This window comes from Mobula birostris, chromosome 12 (assembly GCF_030028105.1).
Source record: "Mobula birostris isolate sMobBir1 chromosome 12, sMobBir1.hap1, whole genome shotgun sequence".
Taxonomy (NCBI): domain Eukaryota; kingdom Metazoa; phylum Chordata; class Chondrichthyes; order Myliobatiformes; family Myliobatidae; genus Mobula; species Mobula birostris.
In genome coordinates this window covers 40,674,680-40,702,647 of record NC_092381.1, presented here as the reverse complement: position 1 = coordinate 40,702,647, position 27,968 = coordinate 40,674,680, and the positions used below count along the sequence as shown (strand labels likewise).

General features: G+C 38.0%; 1 protein-coding gene across 1 annotated transcript in view; it reads left to right on the top strand.

The window, feature by feature from the left end:
• Nucleotides 1–12,731, top strand: part of dmap1 (DNA methyltransferase 1 associated protein 1) — a 112,224-nt gene extending 99,493 nt beyond the window's left edge. Inside the window, exons 11-12 of the mRNA XM_072273656.1 lie at nt 431–723; nt 12,179–12,731. Coding sequence (XP_072129757.1) covers nt 431–723; nt 12,179–12,238 — 353 coding nt within the window. The 3' untranslated portion in view covers nt 12,239–12,731. The remainder of the gene's footprint in view (nt 1–430; nt 724–12,178) is intronic.
• The last annotated feature ends 15,237 nt before the right edge of the window (nt 12,732–27,968 follow it).

The window sequence follows — 27,968 nt, the reverse complement described above, 5'->3', positions numbered from 1 at the left end:
TCCTCCCAGAACAAATCTGGCAAGACCAGTAAATCACTGTGGTATTATAAAGAGACCTATATAATACTTCTCTTCAGGTCACTTTGATGTGTCCAGGTCTTGCTTGGTGCCAGTAGTCCTAATATTCCAGTGATTTAAAGGGATTCTCTAATGGTGATATTCATGTTGAAGGTAAACTAATGTATCAACTGCACACAATTGTAAGCAGAATAAGCCAACTTTGGAGGAATGGTTTATATGCTCCCATAGTTCTGAAGTTTGATTTTATCAACCCTGAAGTTATAGTGTATTACATATTTGGACACATTTTGATTGTTTGATCAACCTTCCATTCTTTCTAATATTAAACCACTTATATAGATTAGAAAGTTGTAGTTTACATTTCCTGGAATTTAGGAATGTGTTTACTTTGATTGATCTTGATTTGCAGATCTAAACCCAATGCCCACAGAAGAGATAGTGCACATGTTCAACGAACTTCGCAGTGATCTGGTGCTGTTGTATGAACTCAAGCAGGCATATGCCAATTGTGAATATGAGCTTCAGATGCTACGACATCGATATGAGGCCCTGGCAAAAACAGGGCCAACTAACCTGTCGTCAGAAGGTTTTGGCATAGATGGGCAGATAGGAACTGTGGGACCCAGTTCTGAAGAAATGAAGGGGGAGGGAAAAGATCAGTTCATTGATGTTGTTGGAGCTGCACCTCTTACACCGAACTCGGTAAGCATAAATAACGTGAAAATATCCAACAACTTTGAACACTTTGCCTATATAATTAGTTAGTTTGTAGTGGCTAATTAAATAATCAGCCTGCCAATAAACTGAAATTTTTAATCCATGAATTATGTCTTTTTGTATTGAATTATATAGTTTTCTATTCTTAAACACAGAAGATTCTATAAATGCTGGAAATCCAGTGTAACACACCCAGATTGCTGGAGGATATTTATGTCCTCTGAAGTAGTTAACATTCTGGGCCAAGGCTCTTCATCAGGTCCTGATGAAGGATCTCGACCCAAAATATTGACTTGTTTATTCCTCTCCATAGATGATGTCTGACCTACCGAGTTCCTCCAGCACCTTGTGTGTGTTACTCTAGCTTTCTATTTTGTTAATTTATACATATATATTTAAATGTTGATGTCCATTCCATTTATATAATGACTTTTCTTAATATTATAAATATTTGTACAAAGCTTTTAATATGTTAATAGATATTACCAGTGGGAATCTACCTTTTTAGCCAAACTGGTATCTTTACATTGTAAATAGTGTGTAAATATTTAGCACTGTATTCAATTATCAGTGCCTGCTCAGATTTGGGCAATTAGTGATGGGTAATAAATGTTGACATTGCCAGGAATATCTATATCTGTTATTCCTAAGTTTGTTAAATGTATGTGTAAGTATAATATTGACAAAATATCAAGGTATATGGAACCAAGAATGGCAAATGAAGACAAGATTTTCTCTTGTCTGTAGTCACAAACAAGAGAAAATCTGCAGATGCTGGAAATGCATGCAACACACACAAAATGCTGGAGGAACTCAGCAGGCCAGGCAGCATCTATGGAAAACAGTATAGTCTACGTTTTGGACCAAGACCCTTCATTAGGACTGGAGAAAAAAAAGTGAGTCTGATAGTTCTCTCCTATCAGATTCCCTCGTCTCTCGCCCTGTATCTCTTTCACCAATCAAAATCTCAGCTCTTTACTTCACCCCCTTTCTCCTCCCTCCTCACTTCCAGGTTTCACCTATCATCTTGTGTTTCTTCCTTCCCTCCCCCTACCTTCTAACTCTGACTCCTCATCTTTTTTTCTCCTCCAGTCCTGCTGAAGGATCTTGGCCTGAAACATCAGCTATACTCTTTTCCATAGGTGCTGCCTGACCTGCTGAGTTCCTCCAGCATTTTGTGTGTATTCCTCAGATGTGTAGTGATGGTTATTGTATAGGGAACCTGGTTCTGCTCTGAATAGCCAGCTCCATTTCTCATCTTTCTCTGCCATAAGAATAGATTTAAAAAAACAGCTTCTAAAGTCCAAATAACTTTTCTTTGTAAGATTCAATGATATAGTTACTTAGTGCAGGAACAGAAGTTAAGAAGTAATTGCAAATTGCTGGCAATATTTAAAGAACGTGTCTGTAATATAATTGTTATTTTTCCATGGGGAAATCCAAAATAAGGATGATTTCAGAGAGACCATTGTATTTAAATGCATTTTAATATATTTATTTAAATACTGCCGCGATATAATAAATGATTTATCCCTATAAAAATCTTAAAAATGTTTCTTAAGATCTGAATGGCTTTACAATATTAGAATGTGGTTATGAGATACATGTAAGAGAACCTGAAATCAATTGTTAATTGCTAAGTCGTCACCACAGAGACTTTAGCATAGAAATTCGATCTTGTTGCAGGTTTTTTAAGCAGTACAAGTCTGAAATGCTTCATAAAATCAATTCCAAATTGCATTTGGTCGATTGCAGCAAGCCATGCGCATATTGAAAGACTTCATCAAGTTTTCTATGTATGCCACCCATATTCACATGAAACAGTGTTGAGTGACATCACTATCCTGCAAAGCACATTCAGTGCCTGCCCCAGATGGTTTCATTGGGAAGTTAGTTGGAGTAACGTGGGATCAACTAGGATTATAAGTGGAGCTACAATACTTCTAGAAGTATTCTCTCAATATTAAGGTGTATCCATTTTTAAAATTTTGTTGCTCCAGCATGAATGTGAACAGGACGTGATTAGCTGGAAATAAAAGCTCTGGAGCTTCTGTGTTTCTCTAAAAGCAAATTCCACTCACCCTGCACTCGGATGAGGAACAGTATTTCCAAAAGCTAAAATTTTCTAAGGCAATTGTGACTGAGATCTTCCACTGTCTACAGTAATGCAGCTGGGTCTATGTTCCTGTAGAAGTAAAGTTAAGTGTTGTCCAGGACTAATTGGTTTTCAAATCATTCCACTCAGTGGTGGCTGATGTCTGCTGTGCACATTGCTGTATTCAGTTATGGAGGTCTTAGAGTTCATCATCTCTCTTATTGGAGAGCAATAGGTACAGTGGTGGCATCTGAAGTTCAGAGGAAATAAAATTATGTGCACACATTATATTAAGGGCTATATATGTAAACAAAGGAAAAGCAATTAATCATATAGGCATGTTCAAGATCACAACAATATTCACCCATGGTCAGTGCTATGCACCTGGGATTTTTGAATGCTTCTTCCAGCCTGAAGTTGCTTTTTCTGCATGGCACATTTCTACCCTATGCTGGACATCTAGCTTTTTGAAAACACAGATTTTCTCCATTCTTGAAACCTCACTCCAGTCTGGATTTCCTACGTAGGTGGTAGAATGGCATAGAGCTAGTAGAGCTGCTGCTTCACAGCTTTGGTAACCTGCGTTTATTCTCGACTTCCACCACCAGATTTCCAGTGCTCACATTCTCCATGTATCCATGTGAGTTTGTTGTAGATAATGTACTCCACATTCCAAAGGTTAACTAGACATCATAAATTGCCCCTAGTGGGTGTATGAAGTGTAGAATTGGGAAAGGGAGGAAAATTGATAGGTATGTGGGGAGCATAACTGTGATTAGTGTAAATAGCTTCTTGGAGATCGCACTGGAGTCCAACATGTTTCTGTGCTGTATGACTTCATGAGATCTATGGCATCTTTGAAAATTATATGTTAAAATATAATATATGTAGGCCCACAAATGCCTGTCTGCAGCATAAAGAAAAATTTGCATCAAAAGGACTGACCCATAACATTCAATCATTTCTGTATCTCTAAGGAGATTCCACTACATGGATTTCTGCAATTTTAGAGCTTGTTTTATGTATTTCCAGTTTGCCTGAATGATCAAACTCAGCTGCACATTAGATAACAATGCACAGAATGCAACATGGTCACACAGGTCAACTCTGGTTGCCAAATGACAACTTTTCATTAGAAGGTGGCACAAAGGAAACTGAAGGCTAACAGTCTGTATTGAAGCATTTCACACCGTAAAATTTCAAAATGTTTACATTCACTGCAATTTAAATATATTACCTCATTTAATTTAACTCCAATCAATCTTTTTTTAAAATTTCAAAGTGGATAAAAATCGTCTGCATTTTACCAATTACAATAAAGAGATTGAATATAACTGCATATCTCTGAGTTTCATAGTTTAAACCTATCCTCAAGGTTTGTTTATTTTGGAGTATTTGGGAAAAAAATGAAAGCATTTCCTTTTTGTCCGTCAATTTTTAGGTTGACCATGTTGCCGTGGAAAAGGCTATATATTTAATAATTCATTAGCTAAAATTACCAACCAGGCAGTGGCTTTTTGGAGACAGAAATGGTTAATGTTATAGTTTGATAATCTTTCACCCATACTGGGAAAAGTTATAAATGAAACAAATTTTGGTTTGCAACTGTGGTGTCTGCTGAAAGAGATTGGCAATATTTGTTAGATCTAGTTCGTCTGTTTGGAGGAGGTGAAACTGGAAGGAAATGAATGAAAATAGTGAGGGGAAAAAAAGGATGAAAATGAATAATTCTGGACTGGCGAGGTACAAAATATTGCAGGTGCTAGAAATCTGAATGCTGAAATCTATTAAGTCTTTCTCTTCCCATAGGTGCTGCATGACCTGCAGAGTGTTTCCGGCATGTTCTGATGTATGTGATGTTTCAGGTTGATATTCCTTCAGAACGGACCAGTTTTAACTCAAAGTAGAAAGGCTGGTTATCTAAATTGTTGAATTCAGTGTTGAGTCTTGTGAGCTGTACCAAACCTTGTTGAAAGATGAGCCGTTACTTCTTGAGCTTCATTTGAATTTTGTTGAACAGTGTAAGAGTCCAGGGGAAGAATTCAGAATTGAAGTTACAGGCAGCTGGAAGCTAAGATTCACGCCTATGGACTGAACTAAGTTGTTCTGCAAAGTGTCACTGTGTCCGTTAGAATTCGCCTGTTTGGAGCATGCCATATGATGAGTATAAGATGCTGTGCTCTAACTTGGAGGAGTTTCTGCTTAATTAAGAGGTTAATTTGATATGATCTTTATGTGAAAAGTTTGTTCTAACAAGTGTCTGATTTACACATTTGCATTCCTGATTTGTTCTGTAGTAAAGTTTATGATTTTGGGAAGGATCTGAGTGAAAGCCAAAGGTGAGATCTGGGTGGCACATTTAACAATAGTGTAGAGAGTATGCAGGAGGACTGACTGTATTTTGCACACAGGAATGGGAAACACAAGTTTCAAAATCTCAAGACTAGATCTTTCCAAATAGCTTAAGCGCATAAAATCAACTGAAAGATTGCTGTCATTGCCAGATATTTATTCGTACGAAATTGGACTAGTCTCTATTTCACATAATTGTTTTGCAAGTTATCTTAAAAATGCTTGATTAACTTAATTCTATCTTTGCTCCTAATGTCTGTCCAAGATTATCGGAATGTAGAGAGTATAGAGATGCTCAGTATTAACAGGAAGTTCAGTGGTTTATTTCTTGTTTGGTGGACTTGGCCAAGTACACTAGATAACATTTCCATCAATTAGTTTGCAATCAGTGGAAATCCATCATTCATATCTTCTCAAAATTGCCTTTTTCCTTTAGTGATTTGAACACATCTTCCTTCAGTAAGGCAGTATCTGTCATGAGAGCAAATAGAGAAATCTTGAATTTGAATCAGATACATAGTTGTGGCTTTGGTGTAGTTAATGAATATTAATGGATCCCTCTGATGTTCTTTATATAAATCAGTACAAAATTGAACAGAATGTCAGTTTTGAAAAGTTGGGAATGAAGATTTGCTGCAGGGCATTTTCAGTGGTGTACAAAATAGTTAAAATGTTAAATACAGCTTTGACCTTTACTGGCTGATTAAACAATGAAGATGGCATTAGATTAGAATAAGACTGAAGGTCAAACCAATTCACTGTACAACCATTTTAGAGTGCTTCACATACTGTTTTTACGTCCAACCTACCCCATGACACCTGTTTCCCCCTCCCCCCAAAAAATTCCCTGTACTTGGAAAAAATGAAAAAATAATCTGGTTTTGGTAATTTGGGATTCTTCCAAATTTGAGAATTGAAAATGCTTTTGCAAATTTTTAAATGTTCTATGCAGTTGTAATACTTCTTGATGTGAACCTCTGTTAAGTTTGGATAGTTCTTGGGTGACTGAATTGCAACAGTCTGTCAGAGGAGCCAAGTTTGGATCAACGTCTTCATCGCAATTACACTACTTTGGTGGAAGAAATAAAGATGGTAGTGGCTGATACTAAGGTGCCTAATATGTTTTGAAGATGCTGCTATATGGAATTATGAAGTTATTCAAACCTAACTGTAGTACTAAGCTATTGAATACAGAGTTTTAAATTTCTGAAAAGTTAAACTTGCTATTACCTCCTAGGGAGTTAAAGTTCTCCAATATTAGAGAGTATCTGTTAGGATAATTCGAAAGTTCTGGAAAGAACAATTTTTGTAAGCCTGCAGAAAGTAGTGGATACACCCCAGTCCATGATGGTAAACTCCTCACCGCCACTGAGGAGAGCTGCCACAGGAAAGAAACATCCATCATCAAGGACTTGCACTATCCAGGCCATGCTCTCTTCTCCCTGCTGTCATCAGACAGGAATCACAGGAGTCTCGGGTGCCACACCACCAGGTTCAGGAACAGTTACTTCCCATCAACAGTCAGGCTCTTGAACTAAAGGGAATAACTTCACTCACCCCAAAACTGAATTAGGTCTACAACCTATGGACTCACTTTCAAGGACTAACTCATGTTCTCGATACTTGATGCTTATTTATTATTATTTCGTTTATGTCTCTTTTGTATTTGCACTGTTTGTTATCTTTTGCACATTGATTGTTTGTCCATCTTTGTTGTGTGTGGCTTTTCATTGATTCTAATGTACATCTTCATTACCACTATGTATGTCTGCAAGAAATTGAATCTCAATGTAGTATATGATGACATATATGTACTTTGATAATAAATTTACTTAGAGCTTTACAAAGACAAAAGCATGCTTCATTCTTCCAATTTTTATTTCTCTTCCTAATAACTACCTTCAATTCATTTACATCTTGCCCCCAACTCAATGTCTCAATTATTCATCATTCGTGTACCCTCCACAGCTCTGAGCAACCTTTAACAAAGTCACACATCATATCTTGTGTGACTGTGATCATAGTTAACCATCTCTCAACATTCTTCACATTAGTCTGAAGAGAATTGCCTGCCATGGCTTTACTTCTTTTCCTTTGCTACACTTTTTTTTTCAAACTCTAGCAGTATTATCCGAAAACATTCTGAGGATGGATATGTATGCAGTTGGTACCCAACTGTCTTTTCACAATTGGTCCTTCTATTTCCCATGATTCACTACTTGATGGACATCTACTTCTTGATAAGCAGAAAACGCCTCCAGTTAGATATTGGGAAGAACATAACTATTGTCTTCATTTCTGCTATATTTTCCATTTTCTAATCATTGATTCCTTTACTTTCTGGGTCCTTTCTGATACTGAACCATTTTGATTGTCACAACAATAACTTGTTTAGCCTGAGTGAGCTCTTGACATGTATCCTGTCCATTAATGATGCTTCATCTGTCATTGACAGTTTTCAAGGCTGTCTAGTCTAACCTTTCACAATCTGTAAACTTAAACTCATCCATAACTCTGTTTAATGTAAACTGTAGTGACACTGAAATTTCTAATTAGGCATGACAGAAGAAAGTGAACACAGATTTTGTTGAATATAGAGAGAAGTAATAAGATGGGGTGGGGATATTTTCTATGGAGATGCTTTTTAGGATTTCCCTTGCTCTCCTCACCAATGTCTTTCCAGAAGTAATAAAGGAGTAAGTAACCAAAATTAACATAATCAAAAATTTTAACGCTGAAAATCTTTTAAAGAGTTTGATTAAAATATAGTTTGGAAATTCAATATGGTGACCTAAGGAACTAGTTAAGGAATATTTATAGCCTTACCATGACTACATGTAAGACAATGATTACATCTGTGCAATAGTTAGATTAAAATTATTTTTTTCCTTTTTGTTAAATCTAGGAAAGCTTGGTTCCTGACTGAAAAGTACAAATTTTTTCCTTGGAATTAAACCTTAACGAATTGTGCTAAACTTAATCCTATTAACAGAGTGGATAGTTTTGTGAAGGTGTTGGACTCTGAATTAGTATGATAGTGGTATGAATGGAATTCGTATACTAATGTTTTAGTACCTTTCCTAATTCCTTTATGGTAGATTTGTATAAGCTTTGCTGATTCACACTAATTAAATGATCCCAGATTTTCAATTACAAAACATATATTTATAATAGCAGCTATCTAGTAATTTCTGTTCAGCAATTTTATTAAGCAAAATATTTCTGGTCGGATAATTGCAAGGTATCGTATTTTGGGAAGGCAAATGAAGGTAGGACTTCCGCACTGATGGTAGAACCTTTGCGAAAGTACAGATACATCGTTCTATGAAAGTATCATCACAGGTAGACAACGTGGTTTAGAAGGGTTTTGGTATGCTGGCTTTATCAGTCAGAGCATTAAGTACGAAAATTGGGATGTTATGTTGCAGTTCTACAAGATGTTGGTGAGGCCACATTTGGTAAATTGATTTACTATTGTCACATGTACTGAAGTACAGAGAAAAGCTCGTCTTGCATACCACCCATGCAGATCAATTTATTACAACAGTGCATTGAGATCGTACAAGGAAAAACAATAGTAGAATGCAGAATAAAGTGTATAGTTCTGAGAAAATATAGTGCAGGTAGGTCCTAAGGTGTAAGATCACAACAAGGTAGAACTGGGAAGTCAAGAGTCCATCTTATCTGACTAAAAAAACATTCAGTAGTGTTATAACAGCAGGGTAGAAGCTGTCCTTAAGCCTGCTGTTGCATGCATTTTCAAGCTTTGGTGTCCTGTGCTTGATGGGAGAACTGGATGGGAAGACAAGAAAATGCCCAGAGTGGGCAAGATCTTTGATTCTGCTGACTGTTTTACTGAGGCAACGAAAAGTGGAGACAAAGGCTATTGAGGGGAGGCCGGTTTCTGTGATGTGCTGAGCTGTGTCCACAACTGCATTTTATGTGGTGTTGGGCAGAGGAGTTGCATTACTGAACTCTCCATGCTTTCTATGGTGCATGGATAATAATTAGTAAGGATCAAAGGGAACTTGCCTTTTTTTTTTGTAACTTTGTAAGGAAGTAGAGGTGTCAATGAGCTTTTTTGACAGTGATGTCAGTGTGGCTAGATCAGGACAGCCTATTGGTGATGTTCAATCCTAGGAACTTGAAACTCTGTCAACCTCAGATCTGGACTTTGACTCCCAGAAACTTGAAATTGCTCACTCTCCCATTTCTGATCCCTCTGAGGATTGGTTCATGTTCCTTTGTCTCACCTTTCCTAAAGTCCACAATCATCTTTTTCATCTTGCTGACGTTGAGTGTGAGGTTGTTCTGTGACACCACTCAACTGACTGGTATATCTCGCTCCTCTATGCTCTCTCATCTCCATCTGAGATTCTACCAACAAGGGTTGAGTCATCAGCAAAGTTATAGATGGCATTTGAGCTATACCTATCCACACAGTCATCAAGATAGAAAGGGTGGTAAAAGGTGGGGAGAGGTAAGGTTATTGCAATACTGATCAGCTAGAATCAAAAAGAGCCCTTGAGGATTATAAGGAAGCCAGAAAAGACTTCAAGAAGGGAATTAAGAAAACCAGGAGGGTCCAGGAAAAGTCCTTGACAAGTAGGATTACGGAGGATCCCAGGGCATTCTATACACACATCACGAGCAAAAGGATAGCCAGGAAGAGGGCAAAATAAAAGGGGGAACATTTGCTTGGATGCAGAGCATATGGGTGAGCTCCTTAATGGGTATTTTACATCAGTATTTACCAAGGAGTAGGATGTGGAAGATGGAGAGATCAGTGCCGAACATATTAATATTCCAGAGCATTTTGATGTAAAGAAGGAGGATTTGATGGGTCTTTCAAAGAGTTTCAAGGTGGAATATTGCATACAGTTTTGGTCACCCCATTATGGGAAGGATGTTGAGGCTTTGGAGGGTGGGTGGATGCTGAGGAGATTTACTAGGATGCTGCCTGGATGAAATGGCATGTGCTATAACAAGATGTTGGACAAACTTGGGTTGTTTTCTCTGGAGTGGCGGAGGCATAGATAGAGTAGACAGACAGTATCCTTTCCCCAGGATTGAAATGTCTAATACCAAAGGGCATGCATTTAAGGTGAGAGGTAATTTCAAAGGAGTTGTGAGGGGGAAGTGCTGCCTGGGGTGGTGATAGAGGCAGATACATCAGAGATTTTTAAGAAGTGTGTGGATAGGCACAGGAATCTGAGGAAAATGGAAAGATATGGACATTGTGAAGGCAGAGGGTATTAGATTAGTTGTCAATTTGATTACTAATTTAATTGGTTCAGCACAACATTGTTGGGCGTAGGGCTTGTTTCTCTGTGGCATGTTCATTTCCTCCTTTATTCCTTACATCCTTAAATTTTGTCAGCTTTGCTTCCCATTTCCCATTGTCATTTTACCCTTTCCACTTTCTTGATTTCTTTATCTCTGTTTCTGGTTATAACCTTTCAACTAATAATCTCTGCAAGTGCACATTAGATATTAAATGCAGGTAACTTTGTAAAGGACATAACTCAACCTCTCCCCTCTCCCCTCTCCCCTCTCCCACCTTCTGGCTTTTGGCTCCTTTCCTTCCGGTCCTGATGAAGGGGCTTGGCCTGAATCGTTGACTGACTGTCCATTCTTCACCATAGATGTTGCTTGACTTGCTGAGTTTCTCTAACATTTCGTATATGTTGCTTAGATTTCCAGCATCTACAGAATCTCGTGTTATAACTTTGTAAAACATCTTTGTTCTGTCCACAGGCCTTACCCTGACATTCAATTTGCCTGTTGCTTTAATTTTCGACCCATATCCCACTCTGATTTCTCTGCCTTTATCATTCCTTTAAAAATGTTCCGTTGAATCTCAGAGTAAACTTGTGAACTGCATCTTTTTGCAGGTACAGATTTGATGTGGTGTTCGTTCAATAGTTTCCATCCACAGACCATCTTTAGCTGCTTCTCTGTTCCTCCTTGCATTATTATCCTTCTCTCCATTGAACTTTCTGCAGTCTTACTCCATCAGGGAGCTTTCTTTCTTTCCCACCCTCACTCTTCCTCTGCTTTATTTCGCTTGGAACTTGTAAGTTGCATCTTTTTATAGTCTGGTGGTAGGGTAGTGACTTGAAATTTTGATTCTGTTTTCCCTTCTACAAATCTTGCCTGACACACTAAGTATTTCCAGCGTTTACTGATTTTATATATAGCTTATTCTTAATGTGAGACAGCACTATGGAAGATAATTTTGTTCTGGTACCATTTGATTGTTATTGTTTATTGATTTTGCAGTTATGGGAACTATCTATACTTGAATGATATTATTTTGCAAGCTACATTTATCAATAAGGTCGTCTATTCCCAACACATTTCTATCTCCCATTACATTTGTTTTCCTTTAAGTGGCACATCATTGCTCCCATCTTCACTAGGCACTTTGACTAGTAGGGTCGTTAACACCTTAGGTTTGTATTAGTTTTGTTCCACTGTCTGTGAAAGTCACTTTGAAAGCCTCAGAGAAGAGGCGCTATATGGCCATTGGTATCCTTTCGCTTCCAAAATAACCATGCAGTATGTGCTCTAGTTAGTTACTAGTATTTCCAAGTAGGTAAAGGTCATGAAATCAAAACTTCGTAGAGAAAAAAATATTAATTGATACAGACTCCTGTGATCTTTTTGACTGTTTAAGATGTCAGTGAATGTAATGCTTTAGATGAAACTCAAACAAGCTCATGTTAACTATCGGGCATCCCAGATGAATTGACAGGTGCATTGAGATTTCCTTCAATTATCAATTGAGACAAGTCATTTTTCACCTTTATTGTTTGATTCACACTGGCAATCCAGTTAGTGCATAATCTCAGTTTTGGAAGAAGACCTTTATCTTTTTTGGGAAACAGTAATTGTTATTTTACTTACTACTCAAGCTTTCAGTTATTTAATAATGTTGATATCCTTGTTCATGCAGAAATGTTTCATGCATCCTCATTCTTGTTTTCACAGAGGAAGCGAAGAGAATCTGCTTCAAGCTGTTCTTCTGTAAAGAAATTGAAGAAGCCCTGAACTAATCTTATAGTCTAGAAAAAGGGTGAAATGTGGTTAAGTGAACCATTTACTGCATAACAGTTATGCAGAAAGGCCATCAAAACCCCAGGAAAATTGGGAGCAGTGAGCACCAGTGATAAAATTATAAAACAGTGTTAGAAACCAATGAATATTGAGATCACGACAACAGGAAAAAATACCTGCCAACCTATGTTCGGTAGAAGTTCCATCAAATACCCCAGCTGACCTAGAACTTAATTGACAGCACATTTTTCTTTTTTTCCTGAACTGGATTGCAGTCCTTTGGATATTTATATAAATGTTTCCTCTCTATAGAAGGTTTTGTTCTTTGGGCAATGAATGTCTTCGAGTGAAGAACACTGACATAACCAGAGCTTTGTTACAAATTATCCTCAAAGAAAGAAACTGCTGCAAGTATATACAGAATCGAGTTCCTAGGAATTGTTCAAATTACTTTGTAAACAGCTGTTGTAGTACAGAGATATCAATGTAGAATAAAATATTTTTAAGAAAAAAATATTTGTGGATCATGTGATTTGAAGTTGGTGGTAGAAATTCCTGTCAGGCTTGTGAATAGGGGTAATAATATTACAGACGAACGTACACCTTGTGCACCTAACTTGAAACTTCTGTGAAGATGAGAGATTTGGATCACAATACTGCAATGTCATTGTTTTTCTATTGATTTCATCTTTCAGTTTTGTTTTCAGACAGCAATGCAGTAATTTGTTTCAGAACTTTAAAGCTATTTAAGTTAAAACATTCCTGTTTTTTCTCTATTAATGGGGCTTGTGAGTTATTCTATCACTTCTTAAACTTTATCCCACACTTTTAGTGCCTGTAACAATAACAGTCCCTTTATTTTCAGTTCATTGGTTTCTGGGTCTTTCTCTCTCAGGTTGTGCCTGTTGTGCCTATATTTTCTTTTCCCTTTGTCAAGTGCCTCCTCTGATGAATTCTTGGGAAACTAACACCATAAGAGCACATGCCACGCAGTATATTTTTGCGTCTTTTGAGAAAAGAATAGTGAGATTTAAAGTACATTTATTATCAAAGTATGTGTACAACCCTGAGATTCATCTTCCTGCACACAGCCATGAAACAAAGAAACACCATGGAACCTGTATAAAGAAAACAACAAACACCCAACGCGCAAAAAAAAGTCTCACAAATGGCAAAAAACGAGCAAGTAAGTACACAGAATATTAAACATCAAACTACAGGGTCTTTGAAACAGTCTCGGAAAATTCTGTTGAGTTCAATTTTGTGCCGTGTCATTCGCCGGCTGCAGAGCCAGTCCACCCTGATCAAAATAGCAATAAGGAAAGGACCAACTAGAAACCAGAAACACTTATAACATAAACTAAGGTCCTCTAAAAACAAGTCCAATCCATAAACTGTGCCGATGAAACTTGTCCAAGACCCAAGGCTGCTAAACCTTTCTCTGGCAGCAGTGAGGGAGAGGGAGACCAGTCAAACGCAGGCATACGATGCTGAACACACTCACCTTCCGCTCTTCTCATTAATTTCAATCTTGCTTGATGCGTTAATTGGAGAGTTGGTTGAGAATTGGAGCCAATCATGGGTTCATGCTCCAACATTAGGCTGCATGCTCCATTCCCAACCTTACTCTCAACCGTGCTGAATTCCCTTGAAGACGGCGAAAGTACCAGACCATTTAATTGGCCCAAAAACACATTATGAAAATGTAAATTACAGCCTCCAATTGCAGACAGATTAGTAATAGAAATATGTTTAAAAGAAGTAGTTTCAAGAACTGTCTGCAGGATGTCGCCATTGGTCATTGACACCATCTTACCGTATGGGTGAATATTCAAGATTCGTGATTCAAAGTACATTTATTATCAAAGAATGTATAAATTATACAACGTTGAGATTTGTTTGCTTACAGGTAGCCACAAAGTGTAAAATCCAAAAGAACCCAATTAAGTAAGAAATATAAATATGAAACAGTTATTGGGATGTAGAGGATATTTTTAAAAATGCATTGACAAATACAATGTAAATTGAATGAAGGAGATAAGGCACTAAGTGGAAACTGGAAAACTTAAAATACAGACCATGTGGTCGGTCGGCATGGACACGGTGTAGATATTTATTATCCTATTCTGTATCCCCATAGAGAACATGGAAATGTTCTGTTTTTCTCACTGTTTTGGTGTGCTGTACTTTTGGTCTGGCATCTAAATCAGTCATAAAAGAGAGCTGGATATTCCCAAAATCTTTTGACCCATCCCATCCCATCTCCCATTGTGTATTACCTACCATACCCTACAGAGGCTCATCCTAACCCCATCCACATATATTCATGTTTCACAACAGTTAAATGCAGATGACGAGTCATTTCCTCTGTTTTACATGTCTCTCTTGACCAGTCTAAAACAGTCCTTCAAATTAATATATTTTCTACTACAGTATTTGTGGTCTTTGCTTTACCAAGTAATACATTCTGTGTAATAGGAATACTATCGTGACATTGAGGCCTAAATATATTATTCCTATGTTTTATTTCTTTAAAATAACAATGCCATTTCAAATGTTCAATCAAGATAAATTTGTAGACATTAGTATTTTGTATGTAATGTGAGGTAAAACTGTGTCCTTTGATTTAGTGGGAACAATCCACAGGCAATTTGTTTTAAATAATAGCATAATTACAAACCATTGTATCAGGAGGACTGTTCTTTAGAAGCTGACCTGGATAGTTCTGAGGAACATGAAAGAATTACTGTACTGAGTTATGACCCAAAATTCTAATTCAGCAAGTATTGGTTAACTGTATTCTTTAAAATTTATATATATATTGTGAATATGGTTCCAGGCAATAACAGCAGAGCCTGGGCAGGAGTTGCACAGGTAGAAAAAAATGTGTTAACCTTTGCTTCTGGCAATCTTTGTAGACAGTGTTAAGATCCAGATGCTGCAGCTGCTCATGTTCATGTGCAAAGCTGGAGGCCTTGATTAAAAGTTAGCAACTGTGGAGCTGCTCCAATCATTATCTGCAAATAGCATTTCTGTTTTTATGAAATTTGTATGGTGTTTTACTTGCCAATAAGTGTTCTGTTATATTGCCTTGGAATCTAATTAGGAATTAAGCACAGCACACTTTTAAGTACGTAACGCAGAAGAAATTGAACTGTTAAATAATGGATCTGATGCAGCAAAGGGGCAGAAAAAGAAATAGTGAAGGGTTGATGATAGAGGGACAACAACAGTTGTGTTACAAGTGTGGTTTGCATCTTATTGAAATTGGAAATGAGCCTACTGATGATCTTATCTCTGTAACTAAAAATACAATGCATGTTATTTTTGCTAAATATATAATCCAGCAGTATTCAAGAAAATTTATCTACTTCATTTCTGTTTCTGCTTCAATAATGTGCTTCTGCTCTTTTATTATTTTAATTTAAACCTATTTATAGCTACTATCTGTTCAAACTTTTATAGTGTCATCATCACATTAATGACAACCACCTTTGGCACTTTATCAAATTAGTTGGATCAAACTTGGGGCAACACTTGTGGAGGCTGGGAAGGTAGGGGTGAATTCATTAGTGCAGAGTTGCACTGGAACCAGTGTTGGAATGATGCTAACACTGGTTTCTATAAGCTGAGTAAACAGAATACTGTGCTACTTGGAGATTTTTTTTTAAGTGTATTGTAACGATTTGCTTGACAGATTTGTTTTTGCCTTTAAAAATAAATTGACATTTATTTTTCCTAATTTGTAACTACCTGGTATGGAGGTTCCAATGCACAAGATCGATTTAAAAAAAAGTATCAGGGTTGTAGGCTCAACCAGCACAAGCCTCCCCACCATCAAGGACATCATCAAAAGGCAGTGCTTCAATAGGGTGGCATCTATCATTAGTGACCCTCACCATTCAGGACTTGCCCTTTTCTCATTACCACTATCACTGAGGAGGTACAGGAGCCTGAATAAGTACACTCAATGTTTTAAGAACAGCTTCTTCCCCTCCATCATCAGATTCAGAAAGGATTCAGAAAGGTCTGTGAATCTATGAACCCTGCCTAACTATCTTGCTCTCTTTTTGTCTTTTATATATTTCCAATTATAACTTATAGTTCTTTTGTCTTGTACTACTAAACTACTGAAAAAAGCATGACATGTCAGATAATAAAACTAATTCTGAGTACTTAGGTTCAGGTCCTTTATCTTAACAAATAATTTGTGTGTAGACAGAAGAAACCTTCCAAGTCTTACCACTAGAAGGCATTATAGCACAAGGGTTTGGATTTTATAGTCAGATCTGCAATTGTGAACCAGTCATTTGATTATAGTGTTTTAATTTTATAATGATGCCTAAAGTTTTTAAAGTCTTTTGATATGTTTAAAATGTTCTTGCTAAGAATATTTTCTTCTACAAGTGTCTATGAACTGATGGTTCTGTTGTATTTTCTTTTTATATTATAATCCTCATTTCTGGTCAGCTAATAAATTCAGTGCAAGCAAAAGGAGGAGGAGCACTTGGGCTGAAAACCACTGAGAATTAATTTGCGGTATTGAAATGTATCAATAGTGGCTTGTAATAAAATGTGGATTAGATTTTAGCCATATGTTTTCTTGAGCAGAATATTGATTTGAATTAACCCAGTTATCAAGACAAGAACTTCTATACATGTATAGTCCTATATATGTGTATTTCTATAAGTAACATTAAACTTTGAGTACTTGCTAGGTTCTGATGAAAAGTCATCAAATTGAATCTCTAATGCTATTTCTCTCACCACTGATGCTCCTGACATGTTACGAATTTCCAGCATTTTCTGCTTTCTGGTTTCCAGCAACTGCATTTTTTTTTAGGAAGGTGATCTTAAATATTTTATGATCTCAATCTTTTATGAAAAATCTTACATTTGCGTGGTAGCCTAGTTTACTTACTATAACTGGCCTTTCTGTCATGGACTAGATTTTTAAATTGACATTTGCAATGTTTCTCTTAGGATATTGTCTCAGGTGAAATCACTTATTTTTGTATGTTTTCTGTTGAGTAGTCTTTTCAGGATGAGTTTGAATATTCCAACCAGACACAAGTCCTTCATTTGCCATAATTATGGTTCTCTGTAGTGAATTACTTGTCATGTTCTCTTTGCAAGTCAGTTTGTTTCTAACTTCTGCTGATGCATTTGACCTCCTGTTCTGCCAATGGAATCAGCAAAGGTCCTGAGCTGAGGTCCCAGGTGTGAAGTGCAAGTGAGGCTAAGGGATCAAATAATGAAGGTTTTACAGGAGAAAATATTTGCAAAACTGATACAGGAAGTGGTAATTTTTGTATCAGCAAGCCACCCTACAGTAGGAGCAGAAGTGAAAACTCCATGAACAAAGTTATAAAACTTTGGCTATTTCCAGCATTCTGGTAGATTGCAGCACATTCAAGGGTTTTCCCATTCTTTAGAATATCAGTGATGCAAAACACAATTATTATATCAGACATAACTAAGAATTACTAAAACTTAAAAAAAAAAGTAGTAAAAATATATTTGGGCAACACACACAAAATACTGTCTGGCCTGCTGAGTTCCTCCAGCATTTTGTGTGTGTTGCTTGGATTTCCAGCATTTGCAGATTTTCTCATTTTTAAAAACAGATTTGTCAATAGATTCCATTAAATTAACATTGAATTGGCATCACGTACAAGAAAAGACTCATTTGGGTGTTCTTGCAACTTTCACTACTGAATATCTTGAGTTCACTTCCACAAACAGGATGCTCAGACCACTAGAAACGAATATACATATTTTTGGGGGCAGGGGTGCGGTTCACAGCATTGAACTAACCAAATATTAGGAAGTATCTATTGACTTAATTAGATCTTTCATCATTTGGACAAATTCAAGCATAATAGACTGATGTGGCGTAGAACTAGTTGATGGAAAATGCATAATAATAATTTAATATTGCACTTTTCTTGCTACAGTTAATTATTCAAAAACCAGAGTATTTTAAATCACTGATTTGGACATGTCGTCAATGTGGGGCAATTGGATTTGGCAGCATGTGAGTCATTGCACATGCATAGGCAAGAAATTCTGCATTAATGAACCTTCTTTTAGAAGGTCATATTTTGCAAAGCTATGAACGAAGGTAAAGTGGACCTTTTACCTTTCCACAGTATGCATTTTCACCACTGCTGAATACTATGAATCGCAGGGAACTAAAACTAATTACCCATTTTCATAAACGTTATGACTGATTATCCTGAATCCTTGGATCCAATATACAGAGACTTAACATGTGAGGAATTGGTCTCATAAATTTTTTTCAGAGGAACCACTGTGGAGAAAATAAAGTACTTTTATCCAGGAGTTAACTTAGTACAATTCTATTACAGGGTGTTGGGAGTTTGGAGTTCAGTTCCAGGGTCTTCTGTAAGAAAATTTGTACACATTTCCTACAGTCCAAAGACATACCATTTAGTAGGTTAATTGCCCTGTGATTAGGCTAGATTTTAAATTGGTGGCTTGCTGGGTGGTGTGGCTTGGTGGGCCAGAAGGTCCTGCTCCATGCTGTATCTCTAAATAATAAAATAAAAAATGTTATAAATATGCTACATTAGAACATGCAACAAACTGGGTTCATGGAAGTATATTCCAAATAGTTTTGTCTAGAATCTGTGGGAAACTTTATCAATTTGTATGAATACTGTTGCCCCATATAGTGACTCATTTGTTTATTTTCGCATACATTTCACGTATTTGAGCACTTTTTTGAGTGGCAACTATACTAGCTTCTCATATTTACTTAAAATCACCAATTCTATATATGAAATCAGAGGTTTCCTGGAGCAATTTTGATTGTCAGTGAAACCAAGTACCTTACAAAAATGATGTGATGTAGACAAGTTAGAATTGCAGTTGCAAGCTGTTACTCCATTACAATTAAGAGGTAGCTTAAATTATTAAGTATGGTAAAACAAATCACAATGCTATTTATTATAACATTTGAATAATATTAATTCAATTCTGACCTTAAATCTTATAGAACTTATTGGATATGGTAGAGATCAGAAATAAAAGCAGTAGCTGAAATAATTATGCAATGAATTTAGCCCAGGTAATAGAGCAAGTGAAAATGTAATCTGGGGAGCAGAGATTCATCCATGATTTCAACTTAATTGAAGGCATGATTAAGATAAATTAGTTGGTTTATTATTCTCACATGTACCAAGGTGCAGTGTTTTGTATGACATCTATACAAATCATTTCATTACAACAGTGCATTGAGATATTACAAGAGAAAATGATAATAGAATGCAGAATAAAATGTTATAGAGCAAGTGCAGTGCTGGTAGACAATAAGGCATGTGCCTTGTATTACATGCTTTCATGCTTTTGTATGTTCTGGCTGATGGGAGGAAGGGGAAGAGAATGTCCAGGGTGGGTTGATGTTTTAAAGCAGTTGCATGTGCAGGAAAATATGTGCTGGTTAGACAGTTACACAAGTGGCAAATGGAATTAAATCCAGGGAAATGTGATGCATTTAGGGAGGACAATCACGTAAGACAAATGTATAATACATGGTAGGACAACTGAGAAATGTAATGGAAGAGAGGAAACACGCCTCAGATATTTCTCATGAAGAAATTCAATTACACCATTTATTCATGAGAAGTACCTGGAAAGAGAGCTCTGTGAAACTTGGGAAAGATGTACACACACACACACTTACCTGTTGTTATCAGTTACAGAAATTACATCAGATTTTTAAAGGACTAAGTTGATCACATATTATTTCAACTTTGCCCAGTATCCTCTCTGCTAATTGGAAAAAGGCAACAGCAGATCAATGAATGGGCATTCATAGTAGCTGCATACATTCCAAGAATGCCCACCATGCAGCAAATTGCAAAGCTTACCATCCATACTTATTTATTCTGAAGCTACTCCCCACTATTCATTCCTTTTATAAAGAATATATGATGTCTGTCCATTGGATGAGAACTACAACTGGCACAATTTACAGAATTGATCAAAACAGACTGCACCAGTTTTCCAACTGGACTGTAAATTAAGAACTTTTACATTTAGAATGATTGTTCTCTGGCATAGCTTTCAAAGATCCCAAATTCCATACAGACTTATTTTTATTTTTGCAGAATTTGGCTATATCTATTATATTTATTTGGAGCAGCAATAGGGTTAAATTGTCAATGAATTCCTTTGATTTTTAGCATTTTTATCATATTTATAATTTTTATCAGAACATTGTAAAATGTTTTTATCACCTTACATTGGTTTTTAAATCTAGTTTAATATGATATTTTATGATAGGTAGTTTGAAAGGTGTGAAACTGGGAACATAAAAGGACATGACTATCAGGAAAACTCTTTCCTATTTGAGGAGCATTGCATTAACTTGTTGCTGGGCAGAGGTTTACCCCTCTACTTGCAGCAATTTGAAATGTAGGGAAAGCAGTGTTATTAGTTGGCAGGTTCAACTATCTTAGCAGCAGTAATGCCTGAGGTTTGATCCCTTGCTAGCATGGAAATATCAACAAATGCACAGTATTCCCTGGCTATCGATCAACAGGGGAAGGATGCATCGATCAACATAGCCATACATGTAATGTTTTTGCTTGCTGAATAGTGTGCATTATTTGTTTATAAAGCAGGTTTGCATTATTACCCAGATACCAGCATTCTAGGAATTACTATGACTTGTGTTCCTAAAGGTGGCTGCAAAGGTAGATGGGTGGTGAAGGAGGCAAGTGGGATGCTGGTTGGCATAGCTTGGCCACAATATAAGAGCATAGAAGTCTGGCTACATCGTAATAAAACCTTGGTTAGGCCACAGTTGAAGTATTGTATGCAATTTTGTTTCTCACCCTATGGAAAGAACGTGACTGCACTGAAGTGGGTGCAGAAGAGATTTACTAGGATATTTTCTTGGATGAAATATTTCAGTTCTGAGGAGGATCTGGGCTTTTTCCTTCGTGTGGGGGATATTGACAGTATAGATAGGGTGGATAGTGACAATGGAAATATCTAAAACCAAAGGACATCGGTATAAGATGAAAAGTAAGACGATTAGAGGGGATCTGAGGGAAAATGTTTTCACTCATATTTTGGCTGGAATCCAGAATACATGCTAAGGTAGAACATACTGAAGGAATTTAGTTTAATGTTTAAAAGTATCTGGATTAACACTTGAATTACCAAGGAGTAGAAAGCTTTGGTGAAGTCCTAATAAATGGGATTGGATGGATATTTGATGGTTGGCATATGTATACATGGTGGGGCAAAGAGCCTGACTCTGTGCTGCTGGACTCGATAATTCTACTTCCACTTTTGAAGTCTTTGTTACACTCAGTGGGCTACATTAGGTAAGATCAAGCCATTCATATGCTGCACATCAGCCTCCTAAAGCAGACACTGTATTCCAAATTCTATTGTGGGAAGTGGTTACCAGATCAACAGGGGAAATTTTCAAGGGTATGTTCAAAGCTTCCTTGAAGAAATGCAACATCCCTACTGTTTTCTGGGAGTCTCTGGTCCGTGATTGCTCAAAGTTGGAAAGGAGAACTTTGATGCTGTGAATTGAGAATGTACAAAGGCACTGTGACACAAGGAGCAGGCTATTTCAATAACTTCCTATTTGCCTGCCTAGTAATTTCTACCTGCCTCAGCTGCAGAAGAGTCTGCTGTTCCTACATTAGCCTCATCAGTCAACTCAGAATCCAGAAAGCTGGAGCGGAAGTAAGTCATTAATCCCTGAGGTATGCACGAGAAGGACAAGAAAAGTACAAGAACTTATTTAGTCCACGTACCCATAACTTTGATCTCAGAGATGAAAGAGATTAGCTTTATTTATTGCATATATATCGAAACATAGTGCAGCAGTCCTCAAGTCTCGCCACGCTTCTGGCACCAACTCCAATGACACAATTCACCAAACCTAACTGGACATCTTTGGGATGTAAGAGTATATTGGAGCACCCAGTGGAAATCCACACGGCACAGGGAGAATGTACAAACTTCTTAAAGATAGCACTGATCATTGGCCCTGAAAAGCATTGCATTAATCGCCACATTCCTGATCTGCCCTTACTGATTCAAGCACAACAGGTACTCTGATGCATAGGAACACTGTCACCTTCACGTTCCTCTCAAATCTCAAGTCATTCACTATCCTGACCTGAAAATATCTCAACTGCACTTTGTCACTGGGTCCAGATCTTGACGAACCCCACTCAATAGCTTTGGGGGCATTCCTTTACCAGAAAGAATGCATTGGTTCAAGAGGGTGGCTCACCATCGTTTCAAGGGTTCTAAACTATAGATTGGTACTAAATGCAGGCCTAGCTGTAGTCATTTTTATCATAAAAATACCCAGTTGCTTTAATTGGCCAGGTTTCTAATGCTAGATTAATACACATATTTCATAATGTCATCCAACCACAACTTGATATTAGTGTATGATAACATGGTGTTTTTTTTTAAAGGGATAGTAATTGAGGCACTTAAGCTAATGATCTGGAAACATGAGTTTATATCCACCCAGTTGGCTGCTGAGGTTTCTAAACACAGTAAGTTCTATTTTTCTGATTTTTTGTCTTGTTCTGCTAAATATTATGGACATGCTATTTTAGTGCCAGAATGTGTGACGACACTTGTGGGCTACCCTGACACATTCTTGAGTGTGTTGGTTGTTAGCGCAAACAACACATTTCACTGTGTGTTTCAGTGTACATGTGATAAATCTGCACCTGAAATCAGGAATATAGTGTGAATACTGATATCTGGAAAGGTGTTGGACTGCCATGAAAATTCATTAGGTTCACTATTGTTCTTGAGGGCACAAGAGACTGCAGATGCTGTAATTTGTTGCTATAAACAGTCTGTTGGAGGGTCTCAGCAAGTGGAGCAGCACTTGGCAGGTGAATGGAACTGTTGAAGTTTCAGGTGGAAATCATGTGTGAGGAGTCCTGATGTAGAGTTTTAAGTTGTAATATTAACAGTTTTTTTTACCCCTACAGGTGCTGCTTGATCCGCTGAGTTTCTCCAGCAGACATATTTCTCATTAACGTTTTTAGCTGGTCTGGCCAATATTTGACTGCAAAATCCACAGCAGTGTGTTTGGCTTTTGATTGGTCTCGGGTAACTGGGGATGGACAATAAGAGCTAGTCTTGCCTGCAATGCTTAGACTTATGAAAGAATGGAAAAGGCATTACCTATTCAGTAAAATCAAACATGGAGAGTAATATATTTTAACCAAAACCAAATTACTCAGGATTTAAGTCTTCCCCAAAATGTAATTTTTCTACACAATTAAGTTTAATATTATACAAATTCCTCAAATAGTTGATACCACCATTGCTGTCAACTCTCTGGAGTACAATTGGTATTAGCCAAATTGGTAAAAGCTAACATTGGGTATTTCAATTAGTTTGCTATCAAAAAGCCCACCGGAGGAAAACGAATAGTATATTACAATGATGTGTGCCAAAGGACACATTTCCAACAGTGAAAACTGACTCGGTGTTTCAACATTTCACTCTCAGGGTAATTTTAAGATGGTCTTGAGAGATTAAAGAGAGATTAGCTTTAGTTACCGCATATATATGGAAACATAGTGTGAAATGTGTTGTCTGTGTTGATGACCAACACAATCGATGTACTGTGCTGGGTGTAGCCCGCAAGTCTTGCCACATTTCTGAAAATGGGTAAACAAAAAGTACGGAACTGGATTCTAGCGGACAACACTGTTGGTTCTACTGAGAAGGCCCCAGACCCAAGCTTTGTTTATTTTTCAATGCTATTTGTCAAGCCTCCAGAGGAGAAAATAACAGTATCTGAGCAGAGTAATTGGGACCAGTCAGCTATAAGTGAGCAGAGTGACAAACTGTCCCCTTTTACTATGCAAGTTGTGAAGATGCATTTCTGCAGGAGCTGTAGACTTAAATTCATGATAATGCAACTTTAAGAAGAAATGAATAAGGTTTTAACTAAAAAGCAATGATTACTAATTAACAACTGCTTCAGCAGGCTGAATATCAGAAAAGCTATATATTGTGCCTATTATCCCATGGGTATCCCTATTATTAACCATTACAGATGATGCAGTGCTATTTTTACACTGAAAAAATAATGTTCATGCATTTTATTACCATCCTACCTGTCATCTTACCTTACCCAAGTGTGTCATAAATGATACTAAGTAAACTTTGCAGTATATTCACAAAGCTCATTAGCTTCTTAATGTTTGTAAATTTGTTCAGAGTCGAACTTTCATGAAGTCAACATCTTGTATTTGAACAAAACTGCTTTTGGCCAGGTCAGCAGTTACTACTGTGATTTTTTAAAAAAAATGTGTTATTACAATCAGCTTTTAATTCGGTTAACCATCTGAACCACTTTAAATGGTACAGTTTTGAACATAGAGCATAGAATAGTACAGCACAGTACAGGCCCTTCAGCCCTGAATGTTGTGCTGACCCTCAAACCCTGCCTCCCATATAACCCCCCACCTTAAATTCCTCCATATACCTGTCTAGTAGTCTCTTAAACTTCACTAGTGTATCTGCCTCCACCACTGACTCAGGCAGTGCATTCCACGCACCAACCACTCTCTGAGTAAAAAACCTTCCTCTAATATCCTCCTTGAACTTCCCACCCCTTATCTTAAAGCCATGTCCTCTTGTATTGAGCAGTGGTGACCTGGGGAAGAGGTGCTGGCTATCCATTCAATCTATTCCTCTTATTATCTTGTACACCTCTATCATGTCTCCTCTCACCCTCCTTCTCTCCAAAGAGTAAAGCCCTAGCTCCCTTAATCTCTGATCATAATCCATACTCTCTAACCCTGGTAAATCTCTTCTGTACCCTTTCCAATGCTTCCACATCCTTCCTATAGTGAGGCAACCAGAACTGGACACAGTACTCCAAGTGTGGCCTAACCAGAGTTTCATAGAGCTGCATCATTACATCGCGACTCTTAAACTCTATCCCTCGACTTATGAAAGCTAACATCCCATAAGCTTTCTTAACTACGCTATCTACCTGTGAGGCAACTTTCAGGGATCTGTGGACATGTACCCCCAGATCCCTCTGCTCCTCCACACTACCAAGTATCCTGCCATTTACTTTGTACTCTGCCTTGGAGTTTGTCCTTCCAAAGTGTACCACCTCACACTTCTCCGGGTTGAACTCCATCTGCCATTTCTCAGCCCACTTCCGCATCCTATCAATGTCTCTCTGCAATCTTCGACAATCCTCTACACTATCTACAACACCACCAACCTTTGTGTCGTCTGCAAACTTGCGAACCCACCCTTCTACCCCCGCGTTTGTGTCGTCTGCAAACTTGCCAACCCACCCTTCTACCCCAACATCCAGGTCATCAATAAAAACTACGAAAAGTAGAGGTCCCAGAACAGATCCTTGTGGGACACCACTAGTCACAATCCTCCAATCTGAATGTACTCCCTCCGCCACGGCAAGCCAATTCTGAATCCACCTGGCCAAACTTCCCTGGATCCCATGCCTTCTGACTTTCTGAATAAGACTAGCGTGTGGAACCTTGTCAAATGCCTTACTAAAATCCATATAGATCACATCCACTGCACTACCCTCATCTATATGCCTGGTCACCTCCTCAAAGAACTTTATCAGGCTTGTTAGACATGATCTGCCCTTCACAAAGCCATGCTGATTGTCCCTGATCAGACCACGATTCTCTGAATGCCCATAGATCCTATCTCCAAGAATCTTTTCCAACAGCTTTCCCACCACAGATGTAAGGCTCACTGGTCTATAATTACCCGGACTAACCCTACTACCTTTTTTGAACAAGGGAACAACATTCGCCTCCCTCCAATCCTCCGGTACCATTCCCGTGGACAACGAGGACATAAAGATCCTAGCCAGAGGCTCAGCAATCTCTCCCCTCGCCTCGTGGAGCAGCCTGGGGAATATTCCGTCAGGCCCCGGGGACTTATCTGTCCTAATGTATTTTAACAACTCCAACACCTCCTCTCCCTTAATATCAACATGCTCCAGAACATCAACCTCACTCATATTGTCCTCACCATCATCAAGTTCCCTCTCATTGGTGAATACTAAAGAGAAGTATTCATTGACAACCTCGCTCACTTCCACAGCCTCCAGGAACATCTTCCCACCTTTATCTCTAATTGGTCCTACCTTCACTCCTGTCATCCTTTTTTTTCTTCACATAATTGAAGAATGCCTTGGGGTTTTCCTTTACCCTACTCGCCAAGGCCTTCTCATGCCCCCTTCTTGCTCTTCTCAGCCCCTTCTTCAGCTCCTTTCTTGCTTCCCTATATTCCTCAATAGACCCAGCTGGTCCTTGCTTCCTAAACCTCATGTATGCTGCCTTCTTCCACCTGACTAGATTTTCCACCTCACTTGTCACCCATGGTTCCTTCACCCTACCATTCTTTATCTTCCTCACCAGGAGAAATTTATCCCTAACATCCTGCAAGAGATCTCTAAATATCGAGCACATGTCCATAATACATTTCCCTGCAAAAACATCATCCCAATTCACACCCACAAGTTCTAGCCTTATAGCCTCATAATTTGCCCCTCCCCAATTAAATTTCCCTGTCCTCTCTGCTTCTATCTTTTTCCATGATAATGCTAAAGGCTAGGGAGCGGTGGTCACTGTCCCCAAGATGCTCACCCACTGAGAAATCTGTGACCTGACCCAGTCATTACCTCGTACTAGATCTAGTATGACATGTAGGTAGGATTGATGGCAATCAAAACATGTTGCAGATAATCATAAATAGTAAATCATAGTGAATAGCCAGAGACTTTTTCCTAAGGTGGAAATGGCTAATATGAGGGTAATTTTAAGATGATTGGAGGAAGGTATGGGGGGGGGGGGATGCCAGGGGTAAGTTTTTTTTTACACAGAGCATGGTGACTGCATGGAATGTCCTGCCATGGGTGATGGTAGAATCAGATACCATATAATCATATAACAATTACAGCACAGAAACGGGCCATCTGGGCCCTTCTAGTCCGTGCCGAACTCTTACTGTCACCTAGTCCCACCAACCTGCACTCAGCCCATAACCCTCCATTCCTTTCCTCTCTATATAGCTGTCCAATTTAACTTTAAACGATAACATCGAACCTGCCTCAACCACTTTTGCCAGAAGCTCGTTCCACACAGCTACCACTCTCTGAATAAAGAAGTTCCCCCTCATGTTACCCCTAAACTTTTGCCGCTTAACTCTCAACTCATGTTCTCTTGTTTGAATCTCCCCCACTCTCAATGGAAAAAGCCTATCCACGTCAACTCTATCTATCTCCCTCATAATTTTAAATACCTCTATGAAGTCCCCCCCCCCAACCCAAACTTCTACATTCTAAAGAATAAAGACCCAACTTGTTCAACCTTTCTCTGTAACTTAGGTGACGAAACCCAGGTAACATTCTAGTAAATCTTCTCTGTACTCTCTCTATTTTATTGACGTCTTTCCTATAATTCGGTGACCAAAATTGTACACTATACTCCAAATTTGGCCTCACCAATGCCTTGTACAATTTCAACATTACATCCCAACTCCTATACTCAATGCTCTGATTTATAAAGGCCAGCATACCAAAAGCTTTCTTCACCACCCTATCCACATAAGATTCCACCTTCAGGGGACTATGCACCATTATTCCTAGATCCCTCTGCTCTACTGCATTCTTCAATGCCCTACCATT